Source organism: Eleutherodactylus coqui, chromosome 9 (genome assembly GCF_035609145.1).
Source record: "Eleutherodactylus coqui strain aEleCoq1 chromosome 9, aEleCoq1.hap1, whole genome shotgun sequence".
Taxonomy (NCBI): domain Eukaryota; kingdom Metazoa; phylum Chordata; class Amphibia; order Anura; family Eleutherodactylidae; genus Eleutherodactylus; species Eleutherodactylus coqui.
In genome coordinates, this window is record NC_089845.1 from 102,572,475 (window position 1) to 102,591,784 (window position 19,310).

General features: G+C 45.5%; 1 protein-coding gene across 6 annotated transcripts in view; it reads right to left on the reverse strand.

Annotated features, from left to right (window-relative positions):
* Positions 1-19,310, reverse strand: part of NCOA2 (nuclear receptor coactivator 2) — a 76,357-nt gene that overhangs the window by 34,354 nt on the left and 22,693 nt on the right. For all 6 annotated transcript variants that reach the window (XM_066578249.1, XM_066578248.1, XM_066578250.1 and 3 more), the window contains exons 4-10: positions 11,679-11,782; positions 6,218-6,395; positions 5,929-6,099; positions 5,584-5,685; positions 4,789-4,926; positions 3,344-3,491; positions 1,448-2,678 (exon numbers count right to left, since the gene is read on the reverse strand). In XM_066578249.1, coding sequence (XP_066434346.1) covers positions 1,448-2,678; positions 3,344-3,491; positions 4,789-4,926; positions 5,584-5,685; positions 5,929-6,099; positions 6,218-6,395; positions 11,679-11,782 — 2,072 coding nt within the window. The remainder of the gene's footprint in view (positions 1-1,447; positions 2,679-3,343; positions 3,492-4,788; positions 4,927-5,583; positions 5,686-5,928; positions 6,100-6,217; positions 6,396-11,678; positions 11,783-19,310) is intronic.

Genomic DNA, 19,310 nt, shown 5'->3' on the forward strand with positions numbered 1-19,310 from the left:
GGGCTGATAAACCAAAGACACCCCCTCCACACCCCCTTTACCCAGTGGTAGGTATGCTGTAATACTGGCTTATATAATACAGCTTGGGTTCTGTTCACATGGGAGTTGGACGCAGCGATCCGGCACAAAACCCTTTGTGTAACACAACGGAAGCCTGATGGACCCCGTTAAAAGCAATAGGGTCTGCTGGGTGCCGTCGTTTCTGTCATGTGATTAACCTGTTCCTGGCTGACATTCTGCATTTCCTGCTTCTATGACAGAAAAGGAGAATGGAATGCCAGAAACCAGATGTCAAAGACGCCTTAAAGGGCCTTTCCAAGACACAGAAAAGTTAGCTAAAAGCAGGGGCTGTGGTAAATATGAAACCATATTTCACCACCCCCCCCAATCCCGTTTCAGTACCGTCTTCCTGCAGTGATGAAGTACTGACTACCACACGTGACTATCGCACTCAGTGATGGTGCAGCCATCATGTACATATAGTCGGCACGTAACCACTACAAGATAGCAGCCCTGGAGCAACAGGGTTATATCAAGAGCGGAAGATTTCTTTTCTTAGGTTATTCTTGTCTCTGCCCTTCAACCCCATCATTTTCAGGAGGTCTCCGAGAACCCCTTTAACCCCTTGAGTGGCACGCCCCTAAAATTTCCGGGGACAAGCTCCACTGCTCATAGCAACATAGCCCGGAAGATTTCCGGGCTATGTATCACTATGGGAGCTGCAGAGCACAATGCCACAAGCTGTGACAGTGTGCTCTGCCTGCACAGACCCACACAGAGCAGTGCAAGGGCTTTGAAAAACCAGCAGAAGATATTGCTAGGTACTAGCTCTTACAGCAGAGATCAGAGAAAACCTCCGATCTCTGCTGTGTTAACCCTTTACATGCTGCAGTCTATGTGACTGCAGCATGTAAAGGGTTGTCACTGCAGCATGTAAAGGGCTGCCACCATCGGACCCCTGGAATGTGATCAGGGGTCCTGATGGGTCCCTGTGGAAGTCCCCTAAAGGGACAAAAAAAATAAATTTTAAAAAAAATTAAAAAAAACACTTGTCTCCCTTTACTTTGTAAAAAATCAAAAATACAATCACACATGTGGTATCCATGCGTCGTAATGACCCAGAGAAGGAAGTTAATACATTATTTAACCCCTTAATGACATGGCCCCTTTTTTTCTTTTTTCCCCATTTCTTTTTTTCCTCCCCCCTGTTTAAAAAATCACAACTTGTCCCGCAAAAAACAAGCCCTTATATGGCCATGTCAATGGAAAAATGAAAAAGTTATGGCTCTTGAGACGCAACTGCAAAACTAGTTGAAATTCAATGATTAGACCATTTTAAAAAACCTGCCCTGGTGGGCACGACAGGGTGGTAGGAAACCTGCCACTCAAGGGGTTAAGCAAATCAATAAACATGCAAGATGTCAGCAGACATTTGATTTGTTCTTACGTGATCAGATGGAAATCCAGGCTCCTCTTTTTCGATCTTGATAGGTGTTGACTTGTTGCAGTTGGCAGCGTCCATCTTGTTATCCAAACGCTCCAGCTTGGGTGTGATATCCGCTAGATTATCCTTACTATCATCCTTATCTAACAAGTAACGAAGTAGTGCATTTTCTTTCTTTTTGGGGCTCACTGGTTCCTGCTTTATGGTAACATCAGAGCCAGGGCCTGTGCTATTGGACTCCTGATTCAGTTCTTTCCCAGTGGCCTCTGCAGTGAGCTTGGCCAGGTCAACGGGCGAGCTACTGTCCTGAAGAAGTCTGTGCAAAATTTTATGCTTCTCTTTCAGTGAGGTTCCATGTGCTGAGGCAGACAAACTATTGGCTGCAAAATGTCCCAAGGAGTCTTTGCTGTTTGTATCTCCCAAAGGGTTGAGTGGTGAAGGCTCCATCTGATCAGATTTGGTGGTAAGTAACTGCAATAGTTTGGTCTGGCCTTTGCTGTCCATCAATCGGTTCTGACCATCCATTTTGTCCCCACCAGGAGCCATGCTTTCGTTACAATCCTTCTGGTCCGATGAGCGGCAGTTAGTCTCTGCTTGCCCAGTTCCACCCTCAGGCTGCTCCCCATAAAGCCCAAAAGATTCTTTAGCATCCACACTCCCCATTTTTCTCAGTTGGGGTGGGTTCATGCTACCTGGTGAATTTTGTACATTTCCACTTTTCAGGTCAGGTGATGCCATGGGTGGGGCAAGGGGAACCCCGTGGCCCTCACTAAGAGCCTGAAGTGCATTCAGAGAGCTATTGGCAAAACTATGGCTATTTCCTGTGCTACTACAAACTGGAGAATGCAAACTTCCTGCAGGGGAAAACTGACTGGGTGCAATACGAGGACTTCCTGCCACTCCCGGACTTACACGATGCCTTGGGGAAAGCATAGAGTTAGGTTGACCCTGGCCCATACCAGGACTTCCCTGTGAAGGGCTATTCATTTTGAGTGCATAGTTATTACCCTGAGGAGTGGTAGCTTGCATGCTGGAGACATGATTCATCCCACCCGAGCCAACATATCTGCCAGCTGACAAGCCCATTTGTTCCTTTGGGCCATTTATGGCATAATTCATATTGCTACTTATGGTCATGTCCTGACCGGGGTTCCCACTGCACACCGCTTGATGAGCCGGGCTGCCCATGTTTTGTCCAGTCATGTCCTGATTCATTCCACATAGATTCTGTTCTCTGGGAGGCAAAAAAAAAAAATCCATAAATCACACATCATCATTTTACTGATGCTTAATATTACTTGCAGCATCCAGCATCACAGTGCTAAAATATACTGGTATGCAGGTCAAATAGTAAGACTGCCTAGTTAAAATAGTTTACAAACAAATGTAAAAACTACAACAAAGTATAATAAACTTAGTGATATTGAAGTAAGGGAGATCGCAGCAAATCGGCAAAGAGGGGTATAAAAGTAATTACAGAAGACAATACAACAAAAGTGTAACGGTAGTGCCGACAATCTGCGGCCGGCTAACTATAGATACTCGGCTACAACTTGGCACCTGTTTTGCAACTGCTGTAACTTAAAACTTTGGCATAGTAAATCTTCACAGCCAGACTCTCAAGTCCTAAAAGCTTACACACATACAAACGCTTGGTACTGCGATCTCTGCAACCCTACCCCGGATCCTTCTGGCACCTGTAGCTCATGACACCCACACAGTCAGTCATGAATGATAATGGCTCATTAGTATTTCTCTACGTAGGGATAGCTTGCTTTTTTGGCATTCTTTGCCATCTAATATAAATCTTGAGGGCATGTGACTGGTTCAACCTTCCCAAACACTAACTGTATATGTATCACGGTAATAACCGTCATTGAACAGCACATAGGTCCTTACCTTTGAAGCATGTGTATGGATATTACAAGCTGAGGTTCATTTGTATTCTGAGAGCGGATCAGCTTGCTCCTCGTTTGGGCAGCAACAACTGTGCCGTCAGACAATGAAAATCGGTATATAGGACTTAATGCAAGTCCTACCCTGAGAACTGGAGGAAGAAGAGAGGAAGGCAATATTAACAGACATTAGACTATTCCATACAAAGGTATACAAGCACATACTTTTCTTTACAACAAGAGCCTATTAGCAATGTTATCCTGTTGCAGTCTTCCATCTGGAAACCCTCTCAATGTATTACTACGAAATAGGGCTTGTAGAATGATGTGAACAGAGCCTAAAGTCCCATTAGGATGGGATGAGAGTAGTCTAATTGACGAAACGAGCGCCGTTACCACTAAGGTCGTTGGCACTCGTGCAGAGCGTTTAGACAGGCAGAAACCACCGCTGGATCGCGGACTTCTCGTTCAGCGCTTAACCTTCTATGTGACGCACTGAGTATTAACACTCAGCAAGAATCAAGCGATCCAACAATGTTTTTTATGCTGACTGAAAGTCAGCAATAATGAGAAGTGAACGAACAGCAAATGATTTTTTGCATTTATATGGGACGATTCCCTCAATTTCATTCATTTGAATGAATTTTGAGCAATAATTGTTCCATGTAAATGGCCCTTTAGGGGACTTTTACACTGCAGATTTTCCCTCTTGTTAACAAGCATTGATCGACCATGTAGGAAGCTGATCAGGGCTTGTTACTGCTGTTTGCATGTGGCAGATGAATGCTAGATCATTAATAAGATTGCTCGTCCCCACACAGTTTACCGGCAGTACATGCCGATGACACAGGGTGATGTGCTGCCAACGAGTAAGTCCTACAACAAGATTTGTATGCTGTATTTCCTTATCTATAGGCTCATTATCAATGTATTACAACGCACCATGCACAACTGCAGCTGAAAATCTGAAACGCAAAGCAGGTAGCAAAAAGCTGATGTGCAGCTCCATGGGCCGCACTGACTCTTAACACAGTTCAACGCGAACACAACATTATAAAAAGACTCCATAAACACAGTTATTGACGTTACCATGAGAAGTAGAAAGGTATTAAACTGCAGAATCATGAAAAAGCACATAACTAGCTGTAATACTGGTTAACCCAGCAGAAATGCAGGTAAGGCAGGTGCCACTAATACTATGAAAAACTAGAGGGAATCACTATCTGTGCTGCCTTTAGGAATGTATGTGCCTGTGCCGGGATCAGATCTTTTGTCAACGTACTCCAACTTTGCCTTTAAGAAGTTACCAGAAAAAGAAAGTAAAATTAAAAATAAAGAGGAAGATGAGGTGAATATCTCAACACTGACTACATGGCAACTGAGTAATAAAATCACAGCAAAAGAACTATCACTTTCATAGCTTTCAGGATGCCACTATGAAGACTTTACCTTCTTGATGATGCCTTTTGCTGAGAGACAATTCGCCATCATGAGAATGGAATTTTTGAATGCAGCGCCGCACTAAATCCTCCCAGCCTGGTCTCATTAGCGCCCTCATGGTGCTCGTGTCCAGAGATGTGATTTTACCTGAAAGGACAAGGTAATCATAACTCCACCCACCAGTATACTGCATCTGGAAATGCACAGAGATACAGTACGGCGAAAAGATAATTTGGGCAAAACATTTGGACAGCTATCGGCCAAATAATCTCTTGAAAGAGGGACTTAAAACAATAGGTGTTCAGTGTATATGTGGCCACCGACAGGGCTGCGCTACATGATTTCTATAACTCCAATAGAAGTGAATAAGAGTTGTGGAAACCGCAAAGCACACCAATCTATCCTGTTTCTGTAACTTGGGAGGTGTGGAAACAGCGTTACTCAGTGTGCTACTCTGTTTCTTTAACTCCCATTAACTTTTATGGGAGTTATACAAACTCTTTATAGAGATTTCCATAACTTTTGATCCCTCCTAGCCACAACATATAGTTAGGCCAGAAATGGTCAGGCTCAAGTCTTGAGATAGGTGCAGATCCCAAAAGGTCTATCAGACTTCCATGGCTTATCTGGTGGGCATGTCATAAAGGTCTGAGATGGGAACACCCCTTTAACTTTTGTAAAACTACCCGTATTAAATAATATCCATCAGGGTTACAGGTCTGCAAATAAACTCCTAAAAATCCTGCAATATGCTTACTGGTCTCTCTGATACAGACAGGTAATGACAGCAAGGTGGATGATTACCTTGCAAGTCCTGACGAGTTGAGAATGTTTCGGATGAAGGAGCAGGAGGTCTTTCTTTCATTGGAACTCTTCTGGCCACACATATCAAGCAAGACTGTAAATCTTCAAAACAGAGAAACGATTATTTCATACAAGAACGAGGCATTTAAACCCAACAAGCAGATAAGAAGGGGATGATGGCTTTGTTTATGGGCTATTTACATTTACTGACATAAAATGAACTACAGACTACAAGGAACAGGGGATGATGCTGGTGAAGGGGAATCATAAGGACATTATATGACATGCCAGCTCAAGAAAACAAGGTGAAAGTCCTTGATCTGCTGAGCCTCACAATAAGCATACCTTCTCCTTCTTCCTTAATGGACTTTGGTTGGGATACTGCAAAGCACTGCATAGTTTCATATTTCTGGTGCGTTTCCCGGCTGTCATGAGTTTCTTCTTCACACTCTGATATTGGCTTCACCAGCATACGACAATTAAAGGTATGGCTATTACGTCTAGGTCCCCCATTAACTGTGGGGGAAAATGTGAAGAACACTGTAAGTCTCCAAACTGAAACAGTTTCTAAGAAGCAGTAAAAGAGAATGAGCAACGCAGAGATCCGAATGAAAACAATGATGGTGTATATTACCTAAAGACTTTGGCAGCAGGTTTTTGATGAACTCATTGTGATCTCCGACGTGTAATATGTTGTATACACTGGTATTCATTAGCTCTTCCTGGTTGTACCGGAGATACTGAGTCACATTCTCAGAGACAAACACTACATTCCCCTCACGGTTCACCACAAAAAAGAACCCGTCCAAGGCCTGGGGAAAGAAACACGTAACACAGTTTTACATATAGCTACTATAAAGTTCAGTTCATACTAACAATTACATTTTGCTCTGTAGATCATAATGCAGGGCGGGCTGCAATTATATCAGAGGGATGGGGAAGAATTCTGTATTCCCCCCCCCCCCCCCCCCCCCAATCAAATGATGGCACGTAAAAAAAATGCCGGAGGGCAGAAGCAGGCATTTTTGTGCACCGAGCATTCTGTGGTTCAGTGGACTCACTTTTATGCCCTAAAAAGTGCTTAACCATAGGGGAGATAACCAAATCGGTTATCGCTGGTGGTCCCATTGAAATGAATGGAGGGGAGAAGCATGTGGACTTCTTCCGCTGCCAAGTCCTACTCGCTTCAATAGAACTCAGCGCTCTGTACCAACTAAGCCACTGCGCAATGTACGCAGCGGTCTGCTTCCTGCAGCTGGAAGAGGGATTTTTCTCCATGTGGACTCATTTGTTAGGCTGAGCTCACATGACGGGTCGGATTCTGCATGCAGGAGGCCCGCAGTGGATTCCGGCTGTGAGCTACTACGTATGACAATTAATTGTATTGTGCATGACCGCGGAGCCACACAGGCAGTTATACGCAGTAAGTAAAGGTTTGGGTTTTTTTAAATTGCATTTCACGCGCTGTCACTTAGCGATGGTGCGGGTCGCACACCTCCATTGACATCAATGTAGGATGTCCAAATGCATTCCGCAGTAAAATAGAGCTTGCTGTAATTTTTCTTCCACTCACGATATCTGCATTTCGTATCTCCAAGTATGAAGGAAAATTTGAAAAAGCATGCCCTTCAATGCCCACGTTTTACCATTGCTGCAGGTAGCGGAATCCGCAATTCAAATCGGGTCGTGTAAGGCCAGATTTGCAGATTCCATGATCAGCTTCTGCGGCCGGACGCTCGCATGCGGAATCCAACCTGGTTATGGGAGTCCGGCCTTAGTCAAGCTGCTTTGACGCTGCATCTGAAGTGTATGTTCACCACATGCATAAGGTGAGTCCCTGATACATACATTAAAACAGTGTTCCCCAATGATCCATACCTCCCCATTCAACCAGAGGAGGCCAATTAGATGTTTGTTTGGAGTGGCTTTTTCCCTTAACTTCATTGAATAACAGGCAGACTGCGCTATTCTATGCAGAGGCATCCAGTGTATGGTGCACAGTATATCTGCTGTTACACCACTAGCCTATGGGTGATGGAGCCACGAAATAGCACCCATTAACCGTATGTCTGAGGTTTCTGTCACGATTCCTCCAGACGGAGACTTCAGATGCCCACGGTATATGCGGTGTCACACTAGCGCTATGTGCACAAGTTCAGCGGCAATTGAGTTTTAAACTAGAAGCTGGACATAAATCTTTAGGACTAGCAGCTAAATCACTTGGAGCGCCGTTATCCAAGCGCTAGCGGCTGCCACCAGGGTTCACATTTTCCTGACAATTGCCGGGCTGAACTTGCAAATGTAGATGTAGCCCGGCAATTAGTGCTGCTACCCGAGCATCAACAGCAATCGTGCAATAGCACCCTTAAAAGTACAGAAGTAGCCAACACTAACTTGCCACATGACTCGTTAAATCCAGGACAGTTGCAGCAAACTCTAACTTGACTTTTTCATTGGTGCAGACTTTGACATGGTTTTTAATGTGGATTTCGGTGCAGAATTCACCCCCTCATTCAGAAGAGGTGGATCCCGCAGCACATCCAGTGCTAAAATGGCCATACTGCGGACTTAAATCCCACTCTGCATGTCAATTTCTGCAAGGGTTTTTTTACGCAGCATGTGGATGAGATTTTGATAATCAAATCCACTTTGCTGCTACTGTAAATACAGGGAATCTGCCCCGTGTGAACATGCCCTTGCAGTATTAACATTTTTACAAAAAACATAGGGCCACTATCTAACCACGCAAATGCTCGGTGCCCATATCCAGTTATATACTCCAATTAAAAGACGAACAGTAAGCAAAAATGTAAGTAGAAACACACATTTTTACTAAGTCCAAACAAATCTATAAAACCCATTAACATATAGAACAGCAGCTAATGAACAGCAGGTCAGTGGATCAGTCATTACATCGTACACAGCCAATGAATGGCCATTATATTCCGATCCACACGGGCATAACATACAGTGCCAGCAAACCCATATCATCATTACCTACTACCTGCCTCGTTTCGAATGTCGCTTCATCAAGGGGTTAATAAGGATGGGTTTTCTATTCAAATTTTTGCTCAGTAATAAGATTGTTAATTTTTGGTTGTTGCAGCTACCGCTAAATAAAATTCTTCCTCGTCTGCCATCTTTATTTATTGTTTAATGTCCCAGAAAATCAATCCCGATCCCCGGATTGTAGTCCAAGTATAATGCGTGAGTTACTTGCCAGGACGCACATGTGGGTTTAGTTTCATGATTCATCTGTTTACCGATCTGAACTGGCTCCCATGAATGTATTAGATGAAGCGCTAACATCCCACACCGACAGAGGAATCAAGGAAAGGAAGACGAATGCAGTGAAACAATTCTTGTAATTGAGGAATGGTGACGGACCCCCTTGTGAAGAGAGCAGTGGTCATGAATGTACCCCGTGGTGTATTGCTGCCTGTGCACGGCTGTAACGGAATATTGCTAGTGATATTCCGCCGCGTGGGAGGAGGGGGGAGCACCGACAGGTGTCTGCAATGAGCCTATCTAATAGATGGGCTCACCGCGGCAAATCGCAGCATGACGCGATTTTAATCCCGCGAGCGGAGAATCGCTATAATTCTCCGCTCGTGGATGTCAGGATGCGCTTTCCATAGTTAGTCCTTGGAAAGCTTTTCATATCCTGATCCGTGGGCGATTTGTCATCACGGATCAAGCTATGACTATCGGCCGTGGACAGGCAGCCTGAATAGGGGGAATCTGGGTGCGCCATTCCAATGATCCTTAGGGGTCCCAGCAGTCCCTTCAGTGATCACTTATTCATCATCTATCCTATGGATAGGCAAATATCTTTGATATTTTTGATAAGAAAAATTAGTTAACCCATTCCCGCTGCAGCCATTGTGCATTTTTCTATTCCTACTTCTGAGAAAAATCAGGATTTATATTTCCATAGACAGCCGCACGGGGCTTGTTTTATATAGGACGAGCTGTAATTTTAAGGTCACCATTTAATGTATCATATAATATATTGGAAACCATTTAGAGATTCCAACATGAGGTAAAATAGGGGAAGGGGGAAAAAAACAACACAGGGTGGGCTGTAGTTTCTATTGGTACCATTTTGGGGTCTATATGACTTTTTGATCACTTTTTGTTCAATGGAGATGGGGTAACCTTAAAAAAAAAAAAAAAGGGCAGTTCTGGCATTGTGTATTTTTCCCTAATGGCACTCATTTTGTGCGACAATTAATATCACATTTCAACAGATCGCACTTTTACCAATTCGGTTTCCTATTTCTTTTGATGTCACAACTGGGAAACGGGTCTTTTTAAAGTTTTTATCATTTTTTGTAATAACGTATAAAAAGATCTTTGCATCAAGTCCCACAGGGCGCTGAACTTGCAATGGTCCTATCACTAGTACAATACACCAGGTTGAGGACATGCACTATTACTAACTGTTGTCAGCCCTGTCATTGTTGTTGTGTTCTAGAAGTAATAAAATGACAGCGATGGATTGCCGAATCTGTCACAACAGATACCAACCGCGCCCGATGGACCACAATGACAAAGACCCTAACAGATGTGAACAGAGCCTAACGAGGCAGAAGCAAGCATGTTCTGTATGGAGAGGACACAGCGAGGAGCTCTGCACAGTCATGTGATGTTTACTTCTCCGGAGGAAACTGCAATTCCTGCTCTGTTGCTTAGCAACGGCCATATACTTATGACATGCAAACGTGCTGACATTTCAAGACAATTAAAAAGCAGATGCTTCCTTACTGAAAGTGCTTCTTGCTTCTGACATGCAGCCCGAGCAGCAGATCGCCCCACAGATACCCCTACACACCCTCATGGTAGGCAGGCTACAATGGGAACCTGTCGCCAGGCTTCACCCCAATGAACCATTCTCAGCAGGCTGTAGGACAAGACACCCCTTCTAAACGACTGGTCCCCTGTAGCTCAGTATGCCGTACCAAGCAAAATAGGAAAACTCCTGCGCTGTATAGAACTGCAGCTTTAGTCACACTTTGGACACGAGCCATAGGCGACTCCTGCAAAGACCCAATAGAGAGTGGTTTAAAGGGGTGGAACCTGGTGACATTCTCCCTTTAACCCATTAAGGACTAAGCGCTGTAAATATATGGTGCTTTGTCCTGGGCTTTAGACCTGTGCCAAAATAAAAGTATGGCGTGGGATTAGACCTCCTGTGATCTAGCAGGAGGCGGGTTCTTGTCTGTCAGAGAAGACAAAAGCTACATAGAGAATGCAGGAAGTGGCGGTGCTTGTATGGGACTTGGCGATCACATGACCACCGGAGACCCCCAACATGTCAGAGCTGCAGCGTTTTAGCAGACCCCAGACCAACTCTCAGTGACTAGGCTGGACAGACATCTGTCTGGGATGATTTAGTGATCCTGCACTGAGCAGGGGGTTGGACCTGATGGCCCTGGAGGTCCCTTCCAACTCTGCAATTCTATGATTCTATGAAATACAATAATTATAAAAATAACTAAAAATCAAAAAAATATATATTTTTTTTTTCTTCACACATTACCCTCAATTTAAAAAAAAAAAAAATCTGTGAAAAAGAGTATTCGAAAATAGTCCTATATGTCACAAATAAAGCAGCAAAAATAATTTTGGCAACCCAACAAAAAAATAAGGCTATGTGTAAAATCACTAAAAAAGTGCCTGGTCCTTTAGGCCCGAGACACTCTGATCTTTAAGGGGTTAATATTCATCTATAAAACAAGCTGATTCATGGCGCAAGAAGCAACAGTCATGTTATGTCTTCAAAGGAATGATACATTCTTGGTAGGATTCATCAGAAGAATGTCTGACGTCTCCGTGTCATCTTGTTTATTTTTATGCTTGTCACTACAGAAAGTTGAGGCTGCTTACTGCACGAAGCGTAGAGAGCGGGACACGTGCAGAAACGAGACTGTATGACAACAGCAGAGATGCCCTCTCCCTGCAGCACCCAGCACAATCTAGCAGCTGTCCATGCAGATATCACCTAGACACTATTCTGTGAGTACAAGTAAAGGGAACGGCAGGTAACAACACAAACAGCCCACTTGACAGCAGAGCCAGAGCGGACACCATACCTCCAGCATCATGGGTCCAAGCGCATCCTTGTCTATGACACTTTGGCCGGTTGAGGATACATCCGCTTTCTGAACTTCATCTTCATTTGAAGCTGCTGCTTTTTCTGCGTAGAAAAATGAGAATCCTTAGAAGGTGTAAAGAGCAGCCGAAATACCGTGAGTACTTTAAGAATGCACCTAAATACAAGTATGGGTCCACACGGGGCGGAATCTGCAGCAGAACATCCCAGTATACACCCCTCAGCAGAGCACCGTGCACATGAAAATGAGGCTCTGCTCCCCCAAAATGGATACCCGTTTCTCCAGTGTTCAGAAACATACCCATTATGGCCCTAATCTTATGTCCGTATGCACAACGGGGCCCAAACCGAAAGGAACAGGCGGTGGTTTTCAGAACAGACATTTTACTTGATGGTGTTCTAGGCCCCATAGCACACTTATAGAGCCCTTGAGTGGCCAAAACGACAGAGAACCCCCACAAATTTTGAAAACGAGACCCCTTAACGAATTTATCTAGGGGTATATAGCGTATTCTGATACCTCAGTTTTGGAATGAATCTGAGCATAGCAGAAGGGGAAAAAAATTAAACATTTTATTCTTATAGCATTTGTCATTTTAAAGAGTTTTTTTGTACAGCACGCATCTCAGTGAAGACTTTTATGCCAAAATGCATACTCCTGGTTGTCCTGTGTTCAGAGACATACCCATTGTGGCCCTAATCTTATGTTTGTATGCACAACGGGGCCCAAACCAAAAGGAGCATCAAACTTCAACTGTCTTAAATTTTACGTAATCGCTATCATCAGTTTGATAACAGGGATCACGTGACTGAGGACCGCTCACCACGGCCCTTAGGGCTCATGTCCACGGGCAAAATGACATTTAAAATCCGCAGCGGATCTCCCGCGCGCGGATCCGCACCCCATAGGGATGCATTGACCACCCGCGGGTACATAAATACCCGCGGATCGTCAATAAAAGTGATTTAAAAAAAAATGGAGCATGAAAAAATCTGGACCATGCTCCATTTTCATGCGGGTCTCCCGCGGGGACGGCTCCCGCGGGCTTCTATTGAAGCCTATGGAAGCCGTCCGGATCCGCGGGAGACCTAAAATAGGAATTTAAAGTATTTACCTATCCGGCGCGGGCGCGGAATGTCAGCTGTTCCTCACGGCCGCATCTTCCTTGCTTCGGCTCGGCGGATGTGCCCGGCGCATGCGCGCGGCACGTCGACGACGTGCCGGCGACGTGCCGCCGGCGTCAGGAATTCATCCGCCGGCCGAAAATGAAGATCCGGCCGTGAGGAACAGCTGACATTCCCCGCCCGCGCCGGATAGGTAAATACTTTTAAATTGCTATTTTCGGCGCTCATGTCCGCGGGGCAGGAGGGACCCGCTGCAGATTCTACATGTAGAATCTGCAGCGGATCTGATTTTCCCCGTGGACATGAGGCCTTAGTCACTGCACCAGGCTCTCGGCTACCTTTAGTAGCCAGGAGCAGGGAGATTTTACATTTCCCAGGCCCTCCCTAGCTTCTGTTATTGCGTCTGCCATTTTGGCAACGAGAGAATGTGCTGAAGCTGGGGAAAGGTCCACGGATAAGGATCCCATCGGGGGGACATCGCCGTAGGCCTCAGATAAGTAATTTCACCTTCCTTCATGGATCAGATCAGTGACGGGAGGCGAAACACTTTTTTTTTTTTTTTAAACTTTTATGTAATCACAGTTATCCATAAGACCTGCATACCGCGGCCCCCCGTGAAATCTCCAAACTCTTGGGTACGTTTGATAGCCAGGAGATTTTCAATTTCCCTGGCAATCTGCCGCTTTTGCGCATTCGGCCACCACCTTGGCGATGGGCGCTTGCGCAGAAGCCTGGGCAAGGTCCGAGGATAAATCTGGGTGTCTTAGTTACGTCACGTCATCTCCCCTCGTGGGCATGGATTTTTTTTTATTTTTTTTTTTTACTTCTACATAATCGCTGTTAAACAGCAGCTAAAGCTGACAGCTCCCTGCTCTCGGCTACTAGCCAGGAGCAGAGGTTTTTTTTTTATTTCCTTGGCCTCCCGATCCTCTGCTTGTACGTATGACGCAATGATGTCTGGCGCACATGTGCAAACGCCGGCGTCAGGTCCTGGAGGACTAGAACGCTGTGGGACATCGCGGAGGGGAGAGTACGATCCGTAAGGGGAGCTAAGCTGTTAACTTTATATTGACTTTAATGTGAATGTGTGGCCGGTCACATCCACAGCCTGCAGGGCTTTAACTCCCAGAGGAAGCGCGTTTTATGTCCTTGGGGATTGAAGCCCAGCAAAGCAGGACGTAAAAAGTCTATAGAGTGGTCATTAAGAGGCTAAATAAACTGTCCCCCCCATCCACCACCACCCGATTGGACCCCGAACAAAACTGTGCTGAATCAGAAACAACCTACTAGAGATTAATGATATAGTGTGCACAGTGGATACAATCCAGTATACGGATACAAGCAGATGGCTGAATACATGGATTGTAGGTCCCAGGTACCCAAGTCACATAACCATTATCCAATAAGGTCTCGTGGACGAGAGCGCCTCCACAGTTGTAGCTGCCAGCAAACTCCTTGCCACACAACAAGCATGAAGAGCTCAGCGCCATCTATGTCAGCTTGTCATTTGTTTCCCAAGGATGCATATAAGATTCACACTACTGATAAGATAACTACTGATTTACATGAGGGACTATAAAGATGTATTTACAAAGAGGCTTTTGTTGCTTTTTTGGCAGCCATTTCCATAATTGTAGGAAAACTTTTTTTTTTTCAATACAAAAATGTCTTGTATTCTTTAAAAAAAAAAAATCCCCCTAATACACTGCAAACCAATCTATGCGTTAGGTAGTGCGATGGCGCCATTTTAGGCAGATCACCATAAGGGAGAACTCCTCCGGACACGATGAGCGAACAGACACAAGTTAGAGGTAGTAGAAGCTCCATTCCACCAGGAGCTGTAAATGGCCACATCAATATGAAGCTATTCTGGACGACTGACGTTCGCCTGGTTTACAGCCGACACACGAAAAATGCACTTTAATCTGGCAAATGTAAGAGCAAACAGACGTTTCCTACTGCTCTCTAGTAAAATCAGCGCCTGGGGATTTCTGGGGTTTAAGTTGAATCTTGTCCTAGATTTCAAACTCAATCCGACCTTTTATGAAAAATACGCGGGCTACGGTAATGTAGTCGCGGAGAAACGTGAACATACATTGGGGCTTTGTAGCACCCTTCCAGAAGCCTAAGTAAATAGAGTCATTTCCAGTATGTGCCAAATACACTTCAATTGGGCTTTCTGTAGCGATAGGAGGAAACAGCGATGAGCTCGGCCAAGACGGGAACGCTCACTCTCATTCAGCCGGCAGGTCTGAAGCGTTGTGAATCTACGAGGAACGTACACTTATGATAATTATATATGCTGCTCATCAATTACTGCTCATGCATTGACCTAATATTAAACAAGTGCGCAGGAAATAAACTTGCTGCCGTTTTCTTGCAAGACGAACAATAGGTCACCTACACAAACAATAGGGCCCCTCCAAGAATATCCATCACAGCGTAGATTTAGGCTGGGTTCACACAGGGCGGATTTGCAGCGGAAATTCCGCGCAGAATTTTGCCGCGGCAAATCCGCCCGCGGCCGCTAATCTCGGGATTAGCCAGCCATGTGGATGAGATTTCTCAGAAATCTCATCCACACGGGACGGCCAATCCGCTGCGGTAAGTCAGGCTGGAACCGTGGCTGCGGCGGCCGCAGCTGCGGTTTCAAAATATGCAGCATGTCATTTTATCTTTTGTTTCCGCCGCAGCCACGCTCTCCTCTATGGGAGCACTGGCCGCAGCGAAAAAGCGAGCGGCCGGGCCGCTTCAAAGCTGCCGCAGGTTTTTCCGTGGCGGTTCTCCCGGCGGAAATCTCGCGGTTTTTGCTGCGGCCAAACCGCGGGATTTCTGCCGGGAATACGCAAAGTGTGAACCCAGCCTTATAGGTAAACTTCTGCTATAAATCAATGGACGCCATAATTAGCAAAATACCACAAAAGTTTATTGCAACAAGTTAGCAAAACACAATAAAAAAATTACAGCTTTCCATATTCATAAAAGTCAGCGATACTGTGAACACAATAGATGCATCTAATAACAATTACCAACTAATATCCATATATAAGACTTAGGCTGGGTTCACACGGGGCCGAACTACTGCGCAATTTCCACCTGTGTCTTTAAACCTGCGACTAAGCAGCAAACTGGCCAAATTTAGAAAAAATCTTGTTCACACGCTGCAGAAAAGCCGCGCAAAACCGTACATGCGGCACAGAATTCAAATCCGCAACGTGTCAATGGTATCGCCGATTCTGCTGTGGGCTCTGTTCTCGCTATGGAGGGAGATTTCCACAGCGGAACACGGGCAGAAAAGCTGCCTTTCCACTGAGGAAAACTTGCCATGCAGTCTCACTGCGGACCTTCCATGAGATTTCCGTGGGATATCCGTTCCCTGGGATCCCGGCCTTAGAGGAGGTCAAAATTATTCCACAGCACGTCGCATATAACCTGAATATTAATCATAATCACCACTGGTAAAACCTGATCTACCCAGGGATGGTAAATCATACATATTTGATACCGTGTCAGGACGCTAATGTTACTGATCGAATATTGCTGTATACCCGGGTTTAAAAGCAATGATTTTAATATTTAGGATACATGCAATACGTTCTGGAATAATTCTGACCTAACCCAGGTCTTATATATCGGTATCGTTAATTGGTCGACTACCAGATGCTTTTAGGAGTTTGAAAAGCTGCCATTTTTAATATGCTTAATTAACTTGTTACAATAAGCCTTTGTGAAATCTTGCTAATTATAGTGTGGCGTATATTGATTTTATAGGCGTAGCCTTGTCTATCATCAGATCAATTCTCTGTATACAACAGGCAGGATTACCAACGCACTTTTTTTTTCCTTCCCTTTCATGGAAACCATTAATGGAGGTTTTTCTTGTGAAAAACATGTATTTATAGAAAACCTCAGTGTAGTACTGAAAATTAAAATTGTAATTGTGGCTTCCACTGTAATTTTCTTCCAATGGCACCCAATGAGGTTGGGCGGAAGACGGAGGAAGGAAAAAAAACACAACAAAAACTGACAATAACCACAGCATTTTTTTTTATCAACTGCACAAGTTTTCATGAAGCCCTTTTAGCACCACTGTAACATGTGACTACTGCAATCTATGTACTGCAGTGTACCCAATCCTCTGCTGTTATCCCCAATAACGTCACTAAGTGCCAGCTCACATGAGTGTGATACGCGGTGAATGGAGTCAGGGAAAGTACATTCATTCTCATTGATCCATTCACACTTGTGTATATTCATTGCATATAATACGCACGTGAAAAAGAACGCAGCGGGTTCTATTTCGCAGTGTATTACGCGTGATAAAGCCCTATTGTTCTCTATGGGTGCGTATGAAGACACTGTACATACACAATTACATTGCTTAGGTGCTCTGTTTTATATGCATGTTGCTAGGAAACAATACAAGGAAAGTAAAAGAAACGAAAAAGAAAAAAGGGAAGTAACCAGGAAGCCAGTGCATGGCAGCGAGCATGAGATACACTGTCATGGGCAGGCATACACAATCACGGTGATCACAGCTCCATATATACACAGGGGTGAGCCTGCCTTAAAGAGGCCGAGGCATGCATTATTTTCAACAACAGCTGAGAGTAGATCCTAAATTCTGGAGTAACGAGGCAGAAGGTTTAAAAAAAACAATCCAGCGCTGGAATAAAATCCAATTTCTTCAAAGAGTAAAAATTCTAAGAGTATTCATAGCTACAAATTATGGTTCAAAAGGTCTTCCTCCTACGCATTTTGAACCGCGTTTTTTTGTTTCCCCCTGACAGCTCCGTCCTTGGCACGGCTCCCTTGTAATGCTGAAGGTGATGGCTGTAAGAAATTTCCAATATCGATGTTGGCATTGATGAGGCTTGAACCCAGTACCCCAGTATTGTAAGGCAGCAGTGCTAACCACTAAGCCACATCCACTGAAAAGGTGGCACCACTGAAAAAAAAGACTAAATTTGGAATAAAAAAAAAAAACAATTGTCTTCATGTTTCATCCGCCTGCCATTAAGTACAAAGAAATATAAAAAATAAAAAAATAAAAAAGACCACCCGTGTGTACTTCCAAAACCGGAAATAAAAGTGCAAGTTTAAGAAAAGAATGGGGATGAAAAATGCGGGAACCTTATTCAAACTGAAGACCTTCTGTCCCAATGCATTTCTATGGCTGCAAAGTGGAAATGTTTTCTGTTTTACTGTTCCCACGACGGATCAGCGAATCGTTAGTATAAAACGGCCCTCCACAAGTCCGGACAGATGATTATAAACCATGACATGGATTTTCCAGCACAGTAGGACCACTACAGCTACAGTAGGTGCACACAGTAGGGCCGCCTACAGTAGGTGCACACAGTAGGGCCGCCTACAGTAGGTGCACACAGTAGGGCCGCCTACAGTAGGTGCACACAGTAGGGCCGCCTACAGTAGGTGCACACAGTAGGGCCGCCTACAGTAGGTGCACACAGTAGGGCCGCCTACAGTAGGTGCACACAGTAGGGCCGCCTACAGTAGGTGCACACAGTAGGGCCGCCTACAGTAGGTGCACACAGTAGGGCCGCCTACAGTAGGTGCACACAGTAGGGCCGCCTACAGTAGGTGCACACAGTAGGGCCGCCTACAGTAGGTGCACACAGTAGGGCCGCCTACAGTAGGTGCACACAGTAGGGCCGCCTACAGTAGGTGCACACAGTAGGGCCGCCTACAGTAGGTGCACACAGTAGGGCCGCCTACAGTAGGTGCACACAGTAGGGCCGCCTACAGTAGGTGCACACAGTAGGGCCGCCTACAGTAGGTGCACACAGTAGGGCCGCCTACAGTAGGTGCACACAGTAGGGCCGCCTACAGTAGGTGCACACAGTAGGGCCGCCTACAGTAGGTGCACACAGTAGGGCCGCCTACAGTAGGTGCACACAGTAGGGCCGCCTACAGTAGGTGCACACAGTAGGGCCGCCTACAGTAGGTGCACACAGTAGGGCCGCCTACAGTAGGTGCACACAGTAGGGCCGCCTACAGTAGGTGCACACAGTAGGGCCGCCTACAGTAGGTGCACACAGTAGGGCCGCCTACAGTAGGTGCACACAGTAGGGCCGCCTACAGTAGGTGCACACAGTAGGGCCGCCTACAGTAGGTGCACACAGTAGGGCCGCCTACAGTAGGTGCACACAGTAGGGCCGCCTACAGTAGGTGCACACAGTAGGGCCGCCTACAGTAGGTGCACACAGTAGGGCCGCCTACAGTAGGTGCACACAGTAGGGCCGCCTACAGTAGGTGCACACAGTAGGGCCGCCTACAGTAGGTGCACACAGTAGGGCCGCCTACAGTAGGTGCACACAGTAGGGCCGCCTACAGTAGGTGCACACAGTAGGGCCGCCTACAGTAGGTGCACACAGTAGGGCCGCCTACAGTAGGTGCACACAGTAGGGCCGCCTACAGTAGGTGCGAATAGTAGGGCCACCTACAGTAGGTGCGAATAGTAGGG